At 49.9% G+C, this 21,122-nt stretch overlaps 1 protein-coding gene across 3 annotated transcripts in view; it reads right to left on the bottom strand.

Moving 5' to 3' along the window:
• Positions 1-21,122, bottom strand: part of POC1A (POC1 centriolar protein A) — a 113,471-nt gene that overhangs the window by 4,854 nt on the left and 87,495 nt on the right. For 2 of the 3 annotated variants that reach the window (XM_068103754.2, XM_068103757.2), the window contains one exon: positions 2,214-2,300. The exons of the other annotated variant lie outside the window; for it this stretch is intronic. In XM_068103754.2, the coding sequence (XP_067959855.2) occupies positions 2,214-2,300 (87 nt within the window). The remainder of the gene's footprint in view (positions 1-2,213; positions 2,301-21,122) is intronic. 3 annotated transcript variants of the gene reach the window in all.

The raw sequence follows: 21,122 nt of genomic DNA, 5'->3' as shown, positions 1-21,122 counted from the left end.
TCCACGTACTTACCTCCCCGCACTAGCCACACAACGACTGGGCATGATTCCAACTGATCATAATGAAAACAAAGCGATGTTCTGATCGTCACGAAGCCAACAAGGCTTTAAGAACGAAAAACTGGGTTACTTCGCAAACGTCATTTCCGGTTTGCGGCTTTGACAAAACTGATTTTGCTTGTTCGGCGATATTTTGACAAATTCTAATAAAACCGCGAAGATATTTGTGAAACGAACCCAATAGAAGTGTTTAAGATATGTTTATGTTTCGAAATCTGCAAAGTTGTTTTGGTCGTGTCCGTTCTCCTTTAAGGCCCATGGCACTGCAGCTAACCTCCCTGGATGTGGCCGCAAGAGAAAACTTGATCGAAGATTGCAGCGAAGGATTGTTCGTATGGTGGAGAAAGCACCATGGTGGAGAAAGCACCTCGATCAACTGCCAAATGGATTCAAGCTGACCTTCAGACACAAGGTACGACAGTTTCAACTCGCACCATCCATCACCAACTCAATGAAAATGGGTTCTATGGTAGGAAACCCAGGAGGACCCCACTGCTGAGAGAGAGAGACATAAGAAAGCCCGACTGGAGTTTTCCGAAACACACTTGAACAAGCCAAAATCCTTCTGGAAGAATGTCCTGTGGACAGATGAGACAAAATAAGACCTTTTTAATAAAGCACATAATCTCTATGTTTACAGAAAACAAAATGAAGCCTTAAAAGTAGAGAACACCTTGCCTACAGTCAAACATGGAGGAGGTTCAGTGATGTTTGGGGGTTGTTGTGCTGCCTCTGGCACTAGGTGCCTTGAATGTGTGCATGGCATCATGAAATCAGGAGATTACCAAGGCATTTTGGAGCACCCAGAGTCAGAAATGACAGAATTCGTCAGAAGGAACCCAGTGTCAGAATTTAAACCCAGTGTCAGAAAGCTGGGTCTCCGTCGAAGGTCACGGGTCTTGCAGCAGAACAATGACTCCAAATACTTCAAAAAGCACCCAGGAATGGTTCAATACAAAACGCTGGACTGTTCTAAAGTGTCCAGCAACGAGTCCAAATCTAAATCCCATTGAACGCCTATGGAGAGATCTGGAAACAGCAGTTGGGAGAAGGCACCCTTCAAATCTGGGAGAACTGGAGCAGTTTGCACAAGAAGAGTGGGCCAAACTGCCAGTAGAGAAGTGTAGGAAGCTCATTCATGGTTATGGGAAATGCTTGACTGCAGTTATTTTGTTTTGTGCCACCAAATATTAAGTCTAGGGTGTCAATAATTTTATCAATGCCATTCCTTTTTATTTTCTGATTTAAATGGACATATTAAAAGTTCTGAATCAAAAACAAAGGTTCTGTAATATTAACAGTGAAATAAAGAATTGTGGAGAACAAATACTTTTGTCAATTTCAACTTATTTTTAGAGAAAATTGAGTTATTTCAAAAAAGTGTAAGGGTGCCAATATTTTTGGGCACGACTGCATTACACGATATCTCTAACATTTATGGACGGATTCCGACAAAACTTGGTGGATGAGTTGGGTGGGTGACGAGAACAAGTCGATTCGATTTTGGTTCAGGTCTGGATCCAGATCCGGCCTATCAGTGGGATACAAAATGTAAATTGTTCAGCCTGGTGGAGGTATGCTCTCTACTGAGTGCCGTTCTAGTTAATGGCAACATTTTATTCTCATCTGGCAAGCTCACAACAGCATACACATGTGGCATTTATTATTTTCTTCTTCTGGTAAAGTGAAACTTATCTTAATGATAATTAGATGTGTGGAAAAAGACCTAAATTGTCTGAAGTGAATGAATGGAAGAGAAAGGTCAACTTGACAGTGGGGTAGCGGGGAAACAATTTGGCACAATCTGCAAGAGCATAAATGGACAGGAAAGGAGAGGGAGGGAAGAAGGGAGAGAGGCAAGAAACACTGAAATCAGCAAGTAAGACGGATCAGTTAAAGGGTTAATAGTGATAATAAAGATCATGGGTCAGGATGGAGGGTGACACAAGGTGGCCTATTAGGAGCCCACAAAAGGCAATGACAAGCTAATAAAAAGAAAAATATGACCTCCTTTGTTTTGGTACCACTGAGGCAAGTACGCATTGATTGCTGTCACAGTTGTAATGTACCTCCTGCACATGCATGAGAATTAAAAAAAAAAAAAAAATTAAGATAACATTTGTACAACTAGTTTGCTTAAACATAAAACTTACATTGCACTGTCGTGACGCAGCTGGTCCCATTTCAATTATTTCTGGGTTTCTGGAAACAAAATCTGTTGGTTCTGTTGCGGGATGAATCTGTAATTTCCAAACAGTCAAGCAATAATCACTCCCCATGCACAAGGAGAATCATAACAAAGCATCTCTTATATATACTAGCATATGCGACAGCATCGCTTCACTGACAGGAATACCAATCTTTGCTGTGATGACTAATCTATGGGGCAAGAACAAAAAAGGATTCCTGGAAGATCCTGTGGGGATAACCAGTCGCAAGTTGTCATTTGCAATTTTGCCACATGTGCCCATGTACCCACACACAAACCTTCCTTTTTATTCTATATTTTTATATATACAGGGTGTCCCACAAGTCTGGAACTATAGGGCAAAATAAGTAAGTCGTGATTTTTTTCATTTAAGAATGATTGTTTCATGATTTTTTTCATTTCATGATGACTTATGCGACAGTTCCAGAATTATGGGCCACCTGTATATACACATGTATGTGTCGTGATTCTGATTATTTCACAATAAAATCAGCTCTTCCTGTAGGTTTCCTCTGCTGGGTAGTGCATTTCACAGCAAAGACTCAACCATGAGCACGAAGGAGTTTTCAAAAGACCTCCGGGATAAAGTTGTCGAAAGGCACAGATCAGGGGATGGGTATAAAAATATTTCAAAGGCCTTGCATATCCCTTGGAGTATATTATATATATATATATTGTTATGAATTTGGGTAGAGCAATATCTAGAGCCAGACAGATCTGTATAGGTAGGTAACCCGACTGTCGTGATAGGAAATCTACCTGTAATAAGTTCTATGTTTAGCCTGGATGTCGGTATAAGTCGTATCTGTGTCCCCACCGTGAGGGGGGCGGGGCATGCTAATTAGTACAGGGATTATGGATATAATTCCTTTGTTTGTCGTTCCCTCTGTCGCCAATCCAGTGTCCCTTATGGCAACGCATTCTCATATAGACACTTAGATAGGTCCCTTAGTGCACACATTAATTAAATCCCCTCCCTTACAAAAAGACGCACCGGAAAGACGAGCAGGAAGCGGCCGCGTACAACGCCGGCGTGGGCATCAAACATCGTGCAAGGCAGGCTATCGCCATGCCCAGGAGGACTGTCGATTGGTCAATAGGAGGGACAGAGAACTGCCCCGTGATTGGGGGGAAAAGAAGCACTTGTGGTTGGCCACGAGGATGGCATGACGGAGGGCGGGAAGCACTTGGCCAATGGGAGGACACCAGCATGGTGAGAACATTCAGGAAGACTAGGGTCACCGCGCTGGTTGGAAAGAGAAAGAACTGACGTCACAGGGCAAGTGATAAAACTGCTGGCTCGCCAGCATTTTCCTCTATTCCATTTTCTCTCTGTGCTTTCCTGGGGTTCTTCGTACTCTCTTGTTCTCTTCGCACTGGACCCTTTGTGCTTCGTGTTGGAGATCGACCCTTCGTGCTTGTGCTACTCTGCGCTAGACTCTTGGCTGGTTTCTGCCCTGGTTTTCCTTCGCGCTCGCTTCCCTGGGGTGTTATTGGTGCTCGGTCCTTCGCGGTGCTTTTGGTGCTGGGAGCGAGGCTCAGTGCTGTGAGCGAACGGAACCTCATGTGCGACCGACGAGGAGCTTGGAGCGGGGCGTGCCGCTGAGCGGGTCGCTTGGGGCCTGGCGGAGTGCGTGAGCGAGGCATACTGTGGGGGCCGCGCTGGACGATGGACGCACCACTGCAGACAGATAAGCACGCACCACATCTTACAAATACATGACGAACATTTTATTATATTAATTCATTTCCTTTGTCTCGTATTTGCAGTCTGTGTGCGGGATCCCGAACTAGGAACATTATTTATCTTCCGTCGCGTTCCATTGTATCGGTTTCGTAATAAATCATTCCTTTTGTACATTTTACCTCCCGTGTTCGAGTTCATTAATTTGCAGGGTTGATTTGAAGGCTGCCGTTGGATCGCTACAGGTAAGCGCTGGCTGCTCCTTCCTCTTCATTCTTCCTCCCGTGCTTTTTATACCCGAACCCGAGTTGATAGTCGCCTCGGAGTTAAAGCCCGTTTGGTCATCCGCGAGCGCTGGTATTAACTGAGGGATTCGCGCGACAATATATATATATAGTTACGTTTGTGGGGAGGTAGGCCATACATTAGTCCAGGTAGAATTGCATAGGTAGAAACCCTCATAAGAAGAAGAAACCCTCATGTATCATAAGTAGGGATCTGGTAGACCGTATGTCGTGGAAGAGCGTATCTTCGTTCCCATCACAAGGGGTGGGGTTATGTTAATTAGTTAGGGATTATGGGTAGTTAATCCCCTGTATGTAAGCCTCTGTTATTTTTCTTCTGTTCCGATACATGCAGCACACACACACCTACCCAGGAAATCGCGCAATAATAACCCCAAAATAAAAACCAACTGGAAACCAGGCATCGAACAATACCGCTGGTGCTGCCAGCTGTCACATCGCCGCAACAAACAGGCGGACCCGGGAGGCCACGCCCTGAAGAGCAGTGATTGGTCCGGGATTGATTGGCGCAAGGACTGCTAAGATGGCACTCGCCAATGGGAGCAGACACAGAGACTTGTGAGATGACGTCAGAGCCTTGGGTATAAAAGAACGCTCTGCCGACATTTTCTCCTCTTGGCTTTCCCTCGCTCTCTTGCTTTCCACTCTTCTTCTTTGTATCTCGAGTCCTGGCTTTTGATAGAGAACGGTCGAGGCTCTTGACTTCCTTGCATATTCTGGCTTTGGTGGTGAACGGTCACGATTTCATATTTCGCTCTGCTTCGGGATTTCACGGCGAGCGGTCGGAGTTCATGGCGCTCCTGCGTGAGGGGAATTCATTGACGAGCACATAAACATTTCGTAGTGCTCTGTTTGCGCGGGGTTCGGATTGAAGATACGGCCGCATTTTATTTTGCTTGGCACGTTGGTGCTGGTGAACAAGATCAACAGGAACGAACAGGGGCGAGTGGGACAAGCGCGGCCTGCTCATTTTGAGCTCAGGGCTGGGAGAGCGAGCTGCGCGTCAAGGCCGTTCCCACGCACAGACCATGCCAATGAGCGGTTTCCCACCAAGGACGAGGGGGTTCTGGACGATTCCTGACGGAAGTTCAAGAGCTGCTCAGAGCTAAGTGTCCACAAAAATAACATTTATTTTCCAGTTATTTTTTCCCTTGTGTTGTAATCGAATCTGAGTGGGGACGTCCCGTTTAGGAATCATAGTTTTTTTTTATCGTGCATTCTTTGTGACTGGCATTTTCTTTAATAAAGCCGGTATTTTTGTACATTTTAATCCTGTGTCGTTTGAGTTAATCTATCCAGGTGCGAAGACTTCGGGTAGAAGCTGTCCAGGTAAGTTCGTCATCCTCTTTTTCCTCGTGTGTACAGAATACTGTCAGTTTTGTATTGAACGCCTTGGAGTAAAGCTCGTTTGGTCATCCGTGTCACTCTGCGGTGTTCACTACAGGGTAGTCACACGACAATATATATATATATATATATATATATATATATATATATATATATATACATATATATATATATATATATATACATATATATATATATATATATACATATATATATATATATATATACATATATATATATATATATATATACATATATATATATATATATATATATACATATATATATATATATATATATACATATATATATACATATATATATATATACATATATATATATACATATTGTTACAGACGTGGCTTGGATGTTATTTACCGAGCGGTTTTATGGTATGACCACGTCTGCACAAGTTACCCGATTGTGCCCGAACGTTGACTAATCGCGCTATGCTAGACCAATGAAGGAAAAAGAAGACACCCGGCTGGATCACAATAACACAATACGACACCAGGGGTTCAGTTCTCAAGACCTCCGGAGGAGGTTATATTAAGGCGGAAGGTTAGATTACAGGGACAAGAGGGAAACATAGGAAGGTGGGCACTTAAACACACTTATATTAACCCCGGACAGACGACAGACAAACGGGACAAGGCTGACTCACACGGGGGTTGATGAAAAGGACAGGCGGGTAGCGATGGCTCCAGGTGCACCTGGGCTCAAAGGTCAGAATCGACTCGGTCCGGTCCAGAGATGCGGGGAGGTCGCAGCGCTCGGATGGCGTCTTGTTTGCTCAAGCTGGGGGGGCGCATCTGACTCAGCGCTCGCAGGTGGCTTTCCTTCTCCAAGCTGGGTGCGCATCTCTCGTCACATCCGGCGCTGGGCCGCGTATATCCGGCGGGGAGTGACACGCCCTCGGCTCGTTAGCTCCGCCTCGTGGAATCGGCACGTTGCTTCTCATTGGGTGCGTGCGGGGGGGTTTACCAGGCTCCGCCCTTGACGAGGAGCTGACAAGGAGCCCCTTCGTGGTAACCCCGTGGAGCGCATGGTCTGGAGCTAATCGAGCCGGTGTGAGGACGCATCCTCCCCCGCTCCGCCGCCATCTCCTCTGTTGTTGTTGTAATTGTTGGGGAAGAAGATGGAAGGAGGTATGGGAAAGGTCCTAAACTCACTACTGATGCCATATTATCACATTCTGGTGCAACGAAGAGTCATAATTAATGGAGACGAGGCCTTAACTGACATAGAATAAGAATAACTAGGAAGATGTCCGAAAGTTGTCTACGTGTGGTGCGGTGGACCTGGGCACGACATTTAATGGGGGAATAAGGGGAAGGTCGGCTCTACTGATTGTTATTTACATGCAATGGGACTAGGGAATGGGGGATCGGGGAAAGTTGGGGAGTATTGGAGAAAATAGGGGAATATTTACAAGCGGATATGGAGGCCAAATTCCATATTCGCAACATTGCACCCTTCTCTACCCTCGGGGCGTCCCGACCCGATAAATTTTTACCTACTTTAGTGTGGCACGCAATGTAGTTCCCTCTACTATTAACTCTACCCTGAGTGCGACAGTTTTACAGATATTCACAAATGAGTAAATATGTCCCCCTGCGACGTTGCACCCTTCTCCTCACAGAAACACACCCACAGGATAACCGAATCCGGAAAGAATCCTCAAACTAAACATACAGCCGGTAGGGAGCATTATTTACACGACTACGCTGCTATTTACACTACGATCCAGGACCTGTTTTTGGAGGAACACATGCAGATGTTATGCATAGAGAGAGCGCGCTTGCCAACATCGATACACCAACCCACGAGTGCTCTGTGGCCGACGGCCTTTAATAACGTGCAGAGCACCCTTCCCGAGCATCAACAGCACCACCCCACCACCAATCGGTGCAGTCACCATTGTTCATTGGAATAAAAATAAATTTGACAACCCCTAACCCTGCAGGTGTCTCTTGCTCTTCTTGTGGTGCACTTGGTGGTGTTAACTAAAAGTGGTTCACCTGTATGGCATAGGTGCCACGTTGACCCATAGGTCCATCCCCGGGTGGTGCTTGGCCGCAAACGAACTGCGGTCCATTGTGGGTGGCCACAAACATTGCGGTCCATATGGTGTATCGATCCCGGCAGCAAACAGCGAAAGTGCAGGCCCACAACTGCGCAGCCAGCACCTCTCTCTCCTCTCTCTCTACCCCAAAGCCAGATCCTCGGAGGTGGGAGACAAAAGAAGCAGACAAGTGAGTAAGGTGGTAAGGGCGCAAAAGTGCACGCAATGTAAGGTGATGCACACTGGGGGCACATGGGAACCAGGTGAGACAGGTACGTTCCTATCGTACGCCCCCCCCCCCACCAGGTAACCTACATGGCCCCTCCCTTACCCCTTACTGTATCCACACAACACAACACTACCCATAAACATCTACTTTACAAATCAACAAACATCCCTACTGTCTTCCCCGTTCCTCCCATATACCAAATTCGTCTTCTCTCCCTCCTAACCAATCAAATTTGCCATTTTCAACTCTCATCAAAATTTGCCATCTCCAACTCAACATCATAATTTGCCATTACCAATTCATCATCAGTCCCTCCTAGGGAGGGAGAGATGGAATCACCCCAATGTCTCATCCACGTCGTGATGCGTCTCACAAATCCACACAGCGATTCATCTCCTGCAACACAAACAAAGAAAACACAGGTGTGGAGTCATCATCATCACCACAGGTAAGTGGCTGCGTATGGTGCGACAGGTTCATCAATCCTAACTATTTCCTAAATGACTTTAACAACTTTACACTACCCGGGGTCTCTCTCCGGCCAAACCATTGGCCCTCTTACACTATGGGTTCTAAAAACCAATTCCCATTGGCCAAACTGTGGTGCTCTTCAATTTGGGGTCTCACTCCCCCGATTCATCTCCCGGTGCCATCGCACAATTTCTGGGCTGCGGCGTGTACCTCTCCCAGTGGGTCTACCCACCTGCACACCTCCACCACTGCGGTTGCCTCCGAGCTTACCTGCTCCTTACCCTAACCTAACTAACTGGGGCAGGCCCTCTGGCGCTCTCCCCACTCGGTGCCCTCTCTGGCACTGGGCTACCCGATCCACACCCGGGATCCTCAGGCACCCACTCACAACTACCGGCTCCCAGAGCCCACCTGCGGCCTCACCTGGCCGACATCCTCACAGTGGTGGAGTGCCCAACCAACTACACACACTAACAGGCTACACGCCCAGCCATTTCCACAACACTAATGCACCCATTCACAACACCATTCTGCAACCGCACCACAAATGCCAATATCCAACCACAATTTACCTGCACCCTCTACCTAACACTTACACTACCCGCCCCGGGTACTCGTGAAAGGGGTCCACTCTTCCCCCATCCACACCTTCGCACCATGCACACCACTCCGTACCACTTACTCCAACTCTCTCCACACACCTGTACCTGCACACCTGTGCTCTCACACCTGGTGCCACCTGCACCCTTCTCTCCCCAAGCGCATTCGCGCTGATCCACACACTCACTGCTCATACACTGCTCCACACACCTGTCCAGTTGCACACCTGTGCAATCACACCTGTTCAATTCTCACACACACAGCATCATCTCAGCTAACTACTCCCTTCTGAAACTTGCGCTTCCCAGTCGTCCCTTAAAACTATTGCGCTCCCACGTCATTATCATCCATACTAAACTACCTGCGTCCCCACTACAGGTATCAGTCACTAACTAACCTTAACGTCACCTAATGTCATCTTCTAGGGCCCTATCCATATAACCTAACCCACCCGGGCTAGTTTTCACTGCCATACACCCCATAAGCTATTGCTCCTTTGCCCCCACATGGGAAAGGTGGCAGGGATGCCACCCTCTCCCACCGGGCCTATCGCTCCTCAATCCCCCAGTCCTCTGGCACCAATAAGCCCCCCTTATTCAGAGGTACTGGGTCCCGCCTCGGCATCTAAAGCCGAGGCAATCCACGGGGGCGCCTGCTCGCCGGTGTAAGGTCTTATCCGGTCGGCGTGGACGATCCGAGGGAGGGCTCGTGGCCCCATTTTGATCTTAATGACCACGTCACAGATTTGCGACAGGACGACTCCTGGGCCTTGCCAGGGGGAGGTGAGTTTTGGGCACCTTCCCTTTCGCCTCCGGGGATTAAAGAACCAAATCTTCATCCCCGGAGCGTATTGACTCCCCTGGCTCCGGTCGTCGTACCTGCGCTTCATCTTTTCCCCCGCCAGATGGAGTTGGCGGCGGGCGAAGGCATGGACTAGCTCCATGCCTTCCTCTAGGTGACGTGCGTACCCCTCCCTCGGCGGGTTAACCACTGTGTCTGGCACGGGACCGCATAGCAAGTCGGCGGGAGCCCGTAACTCCCGCCCATACATAAGCAACGCTGGACTGCATGCGGTGGCCCCGTGCTGGCTGGTTCGGTAGGCCATGAGCAAGTAAGGGAGATGTTCGTCCCAGTCATCCTGACGGGTGGTGGTGAACAGTGCCAGTTGTTGGATTAGAGTTCGATTGAATCTTTCCACCATCCCGTCAGATTGAGGTCTTAAAGGCGTTGTTCTGGTTTTCCGAATTGACAGGAGACTGCACACATCTTTTAGCAATTTGCTCTCAAAATTTCGTCCCTGGTCGGTGTGCAACTCCTGTGGAATCCCATGCCGGCACACAAATCCTTCCACGAAGGCCTGCGCTACCACCCCTGCTTCTTGGTTGGGGAGGGCGTAGGCCTCCGGCCACTTGGTGAAATAGTCCATTACAACGAGGATATACTTATTACCTTGGCGGGTGCGGGGCAGCGGTCCTAGAATATCCATAGCCACCCGCTCAAGGGGGGCCCCCACCTGATGTAATTGAAGGGGGGCCCTCATCCTCCGTGCTGGTCCCTTTTTGGCAGAACAGGCGTCGCATCTCCGACACCAGTCCTGTATGTCGCGCCCCATATTCACCCAATAGAACCTCCGGCGGACCCGAGATATTGTCTTTGTCCTGCCCAAATGGCCGCCGGAGCGGGTACCATGCACCTGTTGCAATATGACGTTCTTGAATTTGTCAGGGACTATCACCAGCCAGGAAGTTCGATCAGAGGGAACCTCCACCCACTTGCGATACAAGATGTTGCCTTTCAATTCCAGGGTCTGCCACTGAGCCCAATATGCCTTTGTCTGCGCCCCGAGGGGGGTGACCTCTTCCCCCTTTGGTCTTTGCCCCAATTTGACCCATTGGAACACCGGCCCCAGAACAGGATCCTCCTGCTGGGCCGTGCTCCAAGCCAACTCTCCAAATTCCTCGTCCGCGGTTAGTGGCAAAATTGGCCCTCTCACCCGGGTTGCCCGGACGACGAGAATCGGGGCGGAATCGCCCAATTGCTCCCTCTCCTCGTGTCTCGCACAAAATTTACAGTTTTCCCCCAGACAAGGACGCCGAGAGAGTGCGTCCGCATTACCATGGGCCTTCCCGGCCCTATGGGCCACATCAAAATCGTACTGCTGCAACTTTTCCAACCACCTTGCAATTTGGCCCTCCGGTTCCTTGAACCGAAGGAGCCATTGCAAGGAGGAATGGTCAGTTCTAACCAAAAATTTCCGCCCGTACAAGTACGGGTGGAAATGGTTCATGGCAGCCAGCATAGCCAATAACTCTTTGCGAGTGACGCAATAATTTCTCTCGGGCCTACTTAAGGCCCGACTATAATAACCAATCACTCTCTCCACGCCCTCCTGTGTCTGAGACAAAACTGCGCCCAATCCTTCCTGGCTCGCATCCGTGTCCAGGGTAAATGTCCCGTCACTAGTGGGGTAAGCTAGAAGGGGTGCGGATGTTAGACACCCCTTCAATTTTTGGAAGGCCTCGTGGCACTCCCGTGTCCAATTAAATCGCGTCCCCTTCTCCGTAAGCCGGTGGAGGGGACGGGCCAACTCCGCAAATTTCGCCACAAAGCGCCGGTAGTAGGAGCAGAGTCCCAAAAATCCCCGCACCTCTTTGATGGTACGTGGTGCGGGCCACTCCTCTACCGCTTTAATTTTGTCTGGGTCTGTTTTTACCCCCTCGCGGCCAATCACGTGACCTAGATAGGCCACCTCTCTTGCAAACAAAGTGCACTTACTCGGGTTCAGCTTCAACCCTGCCTGTCTGAGGCACCCGAACACCTGGTCCAAATTAGCTAGTGCCTGGGGGAACGTTTGGGCATGTACCAGGACGTCATCCAGGTACACCAGGCATGATTGCCATGGCATGCCGCCTAGTACATGCTCCATCAATCTCTCAAAGGTGGCGGGGGCGTTACACAAACCAAACGGCATCACAGTAAACTGATACAGTCCCTTACCTGTGGAAAATGCCGTTTTCTCCTTCCCTGCCCTATCCATCTCCACCTGCCAATACCCACTCTTGAGGTCCAAAGTTGTGAACCAATTTGAGCCCGCAACGGCATCGAGGGTGTCATCAATCCTTGGCAGGGGATATGAGTCCTTGAGTGTCACGTTGTTTAGCTGGCGATAGTCCACGCAGAACCGCGTGGTCCCATCCTTCTTTTTGACCAGCACAACAGGTGACATCCAAGGACTTCCCGAGGGCTCGATCACACCTGCGTCGAGCATTTTTGCAACCTGCTCGTCAGCTTCCGCCCTCTTGCTCCAAGGGAGCCGTCGGGCGGCCTGACGAATAGGCCGGGCCTCACCGGTGTGGATCTGATGTTTCACCAGGCCCGTACGTCCAATATCCTCGGTGGACAGGGAGAAGAGGTCCAAATGGGACCCAACCAGTTTGTGTAAGGCCTCCCTCTGGGTACCTCCCAACTCTACGCTACTACGATTTACCATCTCGCAAATGGGATCGGGCCAATTCCTACTTGTTATTGAAGGCTCCCCCCGGGGTCGGCTCGGCTGGACGTTCTCGCCCCTCACTGTCGCGACTTCCTCAACTGGGGTGCAGCCAGCTACCCTCGTGCCCCTTACTATAGTGCGTGGTTCTGTACTCACATTTACTACTCGGACGGCCACTACCGGTCCGTCCGTTTTTACAAGGGTGCGGCCCACGATTAAACCCGGTATGGACTGCGCTGCCACCGGTTCGACCAGGCCGCAGGACTCCTGCCATGTTGGGCGAGCTGCCCACCGGGCCGGCACTATCGCCTCGGCCCTTGGGGGAATGGTCACGGCCTCGGAAGCCTCCAGCTCCGCTCTCTCGGCCGTGCTCACTCCCCCTAACGGCAGCTCTTCTACTCCCACCTGCAGGATCCCCCGGCACAAGTCGATTTTACAACCGCTGGCAGTCAACAGGTCCAACCCTATTAAACATGGGTCGCACACCTCCGCCACCCAAACATCTATCTCCCTCCTTACCGACCCTAACTTGAGGGTCACAGAACCACGCCCTATGATCGGGGCCGTTACCCCGGTAGCAAGCTGCAAACTATAATTTTGCAGGCGCTGGATCTTATCCCAGCCACCTGCGCTCGAATCAAGGACCACAGGGCTGATGATCGTGGCGCTAGCTCCTGTGTCCACTACGGCGTCTACCCCCACGCCGGCAATTTTGCATCTAATTGTCAGGCTACCGGTTCCAATTTGGCCACAATAAATGACCTGTCGCGTCAATGAGGGCTCTCCTCCATCCTCTGCTGCCGAACACCGCCCTACGTGCCCGACACCTTCTAGTTTCCCGGGGTCTGGCGGGGGGGTGTCTGGGGTCGGCTAACCCGCTCCCCCCTGGGCGGAGTTGAGGACCTCAACTGCCGGGGATCATCCCGGCGCGCGTTTCGACAGTGCCGCGCCAGGTGACCCAGGCGGTTGCAGGTATAGCACCTCACCTGATAAGGTGCTTGCCTCCGGAATTCCAAATTCCCCCCCCTGTAGGTCCGAATTGGATTACCCGCTCGTGGTCCACCGCGGGCCACCTCCGGGGCCGCCTGCCATGGTCCAGGTCCCGCCAGGCGCTGGTCCACCAGCCTCCGGACCATGCCCGCCAGGTCAGGACCCACGTCGGGGGCGGGTCCCCTAAGGGGTCCACCCTCCATCGGGGGTCCCACCTGGCGGACCGCCATTGCGAGACGCTCGCCCCCTCGGGCTAGGGGCCTCGCTGCTTCCCAACGGGCCGCAGCGTCAGCCGCCTGGCTCAGAGTCTGCGGGCGCCACATGGCGAGCTGTTGCCGGAGCTCAATATCCGGGAGGGCCTGGATAAAATGGTCCAGCGCCAGGCTTTCCCGGGAATCCGCTGCCATGCTAGCATGTGCGATCCCCACTGCGCGGCGAATGTCGTGGGCAAGTTCCCCGATGGCTTCCTGGGGCTTGCGTTTTCGCAGCGCGAGCTGAGCTTTAACAAGCTCGCTCTGCTGTTCTATGCCGAATCGATTAATTAGGGCGTCGCGGAGGGCTGGCAGGGTGAGAGCACCCGCTGGTAATGCCGTCAGCACCTCCGCCGCCGCGCCGCGCAATGCGGCCACCAGGTGTACTCCACCTTCGTCCTCACCCCAACCGTTGCCCTTACACACACAGTCGAACTGCGCCAGGTACGCGCGTAGATCACTCTTGCCGTCATACGGCGCGAGTGGGACCTTGTGGGACCACCTCATATGTGAGTCGTTGCCCGCCTGCCGGACCCCGTGCGTCGCCCCTTGCGGGGTCAGCGCGGGGCCGAACCCCCACAGTACACTACCCCCAAGGGGCTCTCGTGCCTCCCCGGTCCCTCCAACAACTACCCCTGTTGGTGTTGATGCATGGGTCACACCTCCGCAACCCGCTACCCATTCCATACCACCACCACCACAACCTTGCTCACCCACACCTCGCACCTCTCGTTCCATACCCTCCGGACCAGCCATACACCTCACTCTTGGCCTCTCACGAACATCCGGGTCTATCTCGACCCCCAAGCTTATTAAATCACCTGGCGCATCATACGCACGACCATATTGGTCACCACTTACACCGGGTCCTCTTTCTCTTCGCTTCTCCTCCATCACCTGCGAATCCCTCATCCGGTTAATGAGCACATCATCACGATCCGAACACAGACTCTGGACCAATTCTTTTACCTCCTCTTTTATCTCTTTCTTATCCTCTCTCCGTCGCTTTTTAATTTCGCTCACCCCTTCTTCCACTTCTTCTAATTTTTGCTTCATCTCCTTCATCTCTTCGTGCGCCCCTTTAAGTTCTTCCTCTAACTCCACTTTATTTTTTTCTATGTGCTCCCGCACCTCCCGCTCTTTAACCTCCATTACCTCTACCACCTTGTCCATTTTCCTCGTCAGGTCCTCATGTACCGTCTGACACTCTTTTTTAATTACCCCTACGTCCTTTTTCATCTCCTTCTGTGTCGATTTTAAACCCTCTATTACCGCTGTGTTCTTCTTTACCTGGTCCCCCAACTCCTTTTGTCCCACTGTCAGTTGTTCTACTCCCAGCGTCAACTCCTCTATACCACCTTGCAATTTTACAGTCCCCTTTCTCACCTCTTTCTCCATGCGCTCCTTACAGTGCCTCACCTCCTCGCGCACTCCTCCGACCTCCTCACTCACTCCTCTTCTGATCTCCTCTCCCATCACTTGCATCTCCTGCCCAGATGCCACCCTCATCTGCTCCATTTCCTCCCTGTGAGCATCCAGTTTGGTTTCTACCCCCATTCTGACCCCCTCTATCTGCTGCTCCATTTGTTTAACTTCCCTTTCCGCTTGGTCCCTCATGTCCCTCAATTTGCCTTCCATACTGTTTTCTAACCCCTCTAACCCATTTTTCACTCCCTCTATCTGATTCTCCTGGGCAGCCATTCTATTTTCTACCCCCTCTAACCCATGTTTCACCTCTTTTATCCCGTTGTCTAACCCCTCAAATTTCTTTTCTAATCCCTCACCGGTACCCCTCATTTGGCCCTCTAATCGCCCACTATCAACCCTCATTTGGCCCTCCAATCGCTCACCCTGAGCATCCATCCGGTTCCCCATTACCCCCAATTGCTCACTCTGAGCATCCATCCGGTTCCCCAACCGCTCACCCAATCGCTCAATTTGGCTCCCCATACTCATCTGTACAGCTGCCTGTAACTGCGCAATGAGGGCCTGCATGTCAATCGGCTGCATGTTAAAGCCCGCTGATACAGCCGGCTCGGCTACCGCACGCTCGTGCGAGGCGCCTTTTTGCGCGCCCGCTACTTCGTGCGTGACGGCGCTATTTTGCGAACCTGCCGCCCTCACTGCTTCGCTCTCCTCTTGTCCCTCAATTTGGTCCTGGATCGACCCTACCTCACTCTCCTTTACCGGACCCCAGCCGTCTTGATCCGCCATGGCGCGACTTTCAAAATTCGAGTTTCGTAACACAAATTCGAAATTTCGCCGTTATAATTTCGTCGAGCGCAGTAACCGCGGGACCGCGCTCCGGCTCGATTTTGTCGAGCGCAGTACGCGCTCCGAACCGATTTTCCCTCCCAAAATTTGGGCCTAACTAATTTAGTCCCGGGTCCGAATCTCACTCCTCGACACCAATTGTTACAGACGTGGCTTGGATGTTATTTACCGAGCGGTTTTATGGTATGACCACGTCTGCACAAGTTACCCGATTGTGCCCGAACGTTGACTAATCGCGCTATGCTAGACCAATGAAGGAAAAAGAAGACACCCGGCTGGATCACAATAACACAATACGACACCAGGGGTTCAGTTCTCAAGACCTCCGGAGGAGGTTATATTAAGGCGGAAGGTTAGATTACAGGGACAAGAGGGAAACATAGGAAGGTGGGCACTTAAACACACTTATATTAACCCCGGACAGACGACAGACAAACGGGACAAGGCTGACTCACACGGGGGTTGATGAAAAGGACAGGCGGGTAGCGATGGCTCCAGGTGCACCTGGGCTCAAAGGTCAGAATCGACTCGGTCCGGTCCAGAGATGCGGGGAGGTCGCAGCGCTCGGATGGCGTCTTGTTTGCTCAAGCTGGGGGGGCGCATCTGACTCAGCGCTCGCAGGTGGCTTTCCTTCTCCAAGCTGGGTGCGCATCTCTCGTCACATCCGGCGCTGGGCCGCGTATATCCGGCGGGGAGTGACACGCCCTCGGCTCGTTAGCTCCGCCTCGTGGAATCGGCACGTTGCTTCTCATTGGGTGCGTGCGGGGGGGTTTACCAGGCTCCGCCCTTGACGAGGAGCTGACAAGGAGCCCCTTCGTGGTAACCCCGTGGAGCGCATGGTCTGGAGCTAATCGAGCCGGTGTGAGGACGCATCCTCCCCCGCTCCGCCGCCATCTCCTCTGTTGTTGTTGTAATTGTTGGGGAAGAAGATGGAAGGAGGTATGGGAAAGGTCCTAAACTCACTACTGATGCCATATTATCACATTCTGGTGCAACGAAGAGTCATAATTAATGGAGACGAGGCCTTAACTGACATAGAATAAGAATAACTAGGAAGATGTCCGAAAGTTGTCTACGTGTGGTGCGGTGGACCTGGGCACGACATTTAATGGGGGAATAAGGGGAAGGTCGGCTCTACTGATTGTTATTTACATGCAATGGGACTAGGGAATGGGGGATCGGGGAAAGTTGGGGAGTATTGGAGAAAATAGGGGAATATTTACAAGCGGATATGGAGGCCAAATTCCATATTCGCAACAATATATATATACACATATATATACATATATATATATACACATATATATACATATATATATATATATATATACACATATATATATACATATATATATACACATATATATATACATATATATATACATATATATATACATATATATATACATATATATATATATATATATATATATATATATATATATATACATACATATATATATATATATATACATATATACATATATATATATATATATATATATATATATATATATATATATATATATATATATATATATATATACAGTGGTACCTCGGCTTACGAGTTTAATCCGTTCCGTGACGGAGCTCGTAAGCCAAATCGCTCGTAAGTCAAAGCAAATTTTCCCATTCAAATGCATTGAAATGCTATTAATCCGTTCCAGCCTCAAAAAAAAAACACCAATTTTTTTTGTTAGGTGCTTTTAAATAACAAAAATGTACTTTATAAATAACAAATAATGTATAAACAAGCACGACCTCGTATATACTGTACATAATACAAGAGAATGTAAAGAAATAAACTGGTTTTATTAAGCAGAGGAGAAGAGCATGCCAGGTGAGGTGTGCGTGTTGTCGACTTGGCGAGGCAGTACGATCGTACTCCTTCTACGATATGTACGATTTTGAAGCAGAAGGAGTCCATAAAGGCTATAACGCCAGCCAAGGGCGTTACGATTATTTCAAAGCTCCGGACCTCTATCCATGAAGATATGGAGAAGTTGTTGTTTGTGTGGTTGAAGGAGAAGCAGCTCGCAGGAGATACCGTGACCGAGAGCATCATGTGTTTGAAAAGATTGAAACTCGGATATCGAGCACGGACCACGAGGTGTTTTTTCTTTTTTCTTAATCTCGGTTTCAGTGAACTTTTGCTCTGTGCTCACGTGTACTGTACCTGTACCTGTAATGGTACGTCAGAGGATGGCACCTGTTGTCATCATATTAAGTGCAAGATGTTCTGCATCGTAAGTTGGTACACCGTGGTCTTTCGGCGGTGTTTAAGCCGGCCGTCTTGGCTTCTGTCACCATTGGCATTGAGTCTTTCGATGTAGGTAGGTCGTTGTGTGCCGGTGCCTTGGCCGAATTCCTTCATTGCTGCATTGTTAGCTCACCTGGTTTTTTATACCACATCTTTGGTTATCGGACCAGCGAATGACGTCATCTCCAAAGTATGGCTTATTCTCACTTGTCTTGGACGATCTTCAACTTCTGGCCTTCCACCGTGCATTTGGTGTCCACTGTACTTACTGTACAGTGCCTGGTAAAATTGATGTAATGGGTTTTTGACCGTCAACGCCATGAACCGTCATGAACCGTCAACGCCAAGAACCGCTAACACTCAAAAGCCCATTTATCGCGCCTTATAAAGCAAAACGCAAACCGAAAGCCATGCCTCTCAAGCGAGGCGTGCTTCCGTGGTCACGTGATCCACAGGTGTAGCTCATTATACCCGCACGCGCGACACGCTTTGGCGGTCACGTGACCAGCCACTCTGGAGGCGGGGATCCCCGCCGATGACGTCACCGGCTGGAGCAAGGAGATTCCTCGCTCATGTATTTCGACGATTGCGTGTTTTATATCCAAGCAGAGATGCTTTCACGGCAAGATAACCACGTGACCGGAACCGGAAGCCACAACCGGAAAATTCAAAAAAATAAATTTTTTGAGCTCGTACATCGGATCTCGGCTCGTATCCCAAAGCAACAAACCGCCCGAGCGACGGCTCGTATCCCGAAAAACTCGTACGTTGGGGCACTCGTAAGCCGAGGTACCACTGTATATATATATATATATATTTATTTATTTATATATATTTATATATATATATATATATATATATATATATAGTTGCGGTTTTGCGAAGCCCGTTCCCTTACCAAGGGGAGATTAAGCCCCTTGTTCTCCTTGGGTCTTCGAACCGCGAGACTGAGTCGCCACTTCCGGGCAGACGTGGAAAAGGGTCTCGGGACAATTTTCGCACGTACCGAAGTACCCACGCCGCCGCGGTAGCGGGGATCAAGTCTCGCAATAACCACGCGTAGTTGAGTACACCCGAGCGGATGGCGTGCCATGGGGTCCGTGCTGTTACCTTGCTATTGGAACCCAATCAGAGCGATCTAATTCGTACCATGCTAAGTCAATGATGGAAGGGACGAAACGGTCGAATCAAAGGAAGAACAGCTTTAATTATTATTTACACAATGTACAATGGTAGAAGAAGAAGAGACACAGGACAGTCTTAAGCAGTCTTAACTTATTTCCACTGGGATGAATGATCCCGGTGTGTACCCCGGTTTAGAATAGGTACACCGTATCCCTGCACATCGTAAGAGGCGACCAAGGGTTGGCGTCAGGAAGGGCATCCGGCCATAAAAACATTGCCTCAAACAGGGAACCATGATTGTCATGGGGCCCGCAAGGCTAACCCCCGCTCTAGCGGGGAAAATGGCCTTAAAACGATCATTCATTCATTCATTCAATGGGCCCACTCACACACACAGGGAGATGAAGGAAGAATGTTCATGCGCCGAACGCGCCGGCTTTGGTCCTCCAGGAACAGCTCACCTGGTGTGGCCCTCTGGCGGTCACCGCACATATCCCGGCAAAGGCAGGCAGGCAGGCGGGAAAATCCTCGCGGCACGTATCTCGGCAAAGGCAGGCAGGCGGGAAAATACGTGCGTCTGTGGCCCGGCACGGCTGTCTTTCACAGCGCGATTAATACAACTGCGCGGAGTGTACCAACTGAGAACTCTCGTATTCGGCCCCGACTGATAACTTGTCTGCCTTATAACTCAACGGAGGACTGAACACAGCGCATCCCTTCTCATCACTCAATTCAGCGCATCTCCTCTCGTCTCATAACTGAGGACTCAACTGAGGTGGGGACTACGGGCACAGGGTTATATTTCTACGCCCTAGCCCGCATCGAATGTTCCAAGCCCCGCCTTTTGCCGCAGTGGTAAGCCACTCCCCTCGAGCCCTGATTGGCGGCTCGTGCTTACCGGTCACTCCCACTTCTCCTGTCCCGCCTTCCTTTGGCCTTGATCGACTTGTTCAGGCCAGCCTCGTGGTAGTTCGCGCCAAAACCAAAAACAATCGAGGCATTGTAAAAGCACCTAATTCTCATTGTCCTACTCAACGCAAACTAACACAGGAAAAGGACTACGCTTACATTTACTAAGAAATAACTGAACTATCGCGAGGCTACATGTTGTAGTGTAACTAAACTAAGAGGGTATATTAACCTTTATTATAAAAACACAAAACCGCAACAATATATATACAGTGGAACCTTGACTTACGAGTGCCCCAACTTACGAGTTTTCCGAGATACGAGCCGTCGCTCGGGCGGTTTATTGCTTTGAGATGCGAGCCGAGATCTGAGTTACGAGCTTTCGCCACCCGGTCACGTGGTTATCTTGCCGTGCAAGTACAGTATCTCTGTCGTATAGCGCTGCATTTTTGTTTTCGCAATGTTGGTTATTTTGAGTTTATGCCACCAGGTGGGTTCTGGTCACGTGGTTATCTTGCCGTGCAAGTACAGTATCTCTGTCGTATAGCGCTGCATTTTTGTTTTCGCATGTTGGTTATTTTGAGTTTACGCCACCAGGTGGGTTCTGGTCACGTGGTTATCTTGCCGTGCAAGTACAGTATCTCTGTCGTATAGCGCTGCATTTTTTGTTTTCGCATGTTGGTTATTTTGAGTTTACGCCACCAGGTGGGTTCTGGTCACGTGGTTATCTTGCCGTGCAAGTACAGTATCTCTGTCGTATAGCGCTGCATTTTGTTTTCGCATGTTGGTTATTTTGAGTTTTACGCCACCAGGTGGGTTCTGGTCACGTGGTTATCTTGCCGCGCAAGTA

This window comes from Myxine glutinosa, chromosome 11 (genome assembly GCF_964187855.1).
Source record: "Myxine glutinosa chromosome 11, kmMyxGlut1.1, whole genome shotgun sequence".
Lineage (NCBI taxonomy): Eukaryota > Metazoa > Chordata > Myxini > Myxiniformes > Myxinidae > Myxine > Myxine glutinosa.
Note: the sequence above shows the minus strand (reverse complement) of the source record. Positions and strands in the feature narration are given on the sequence as shown.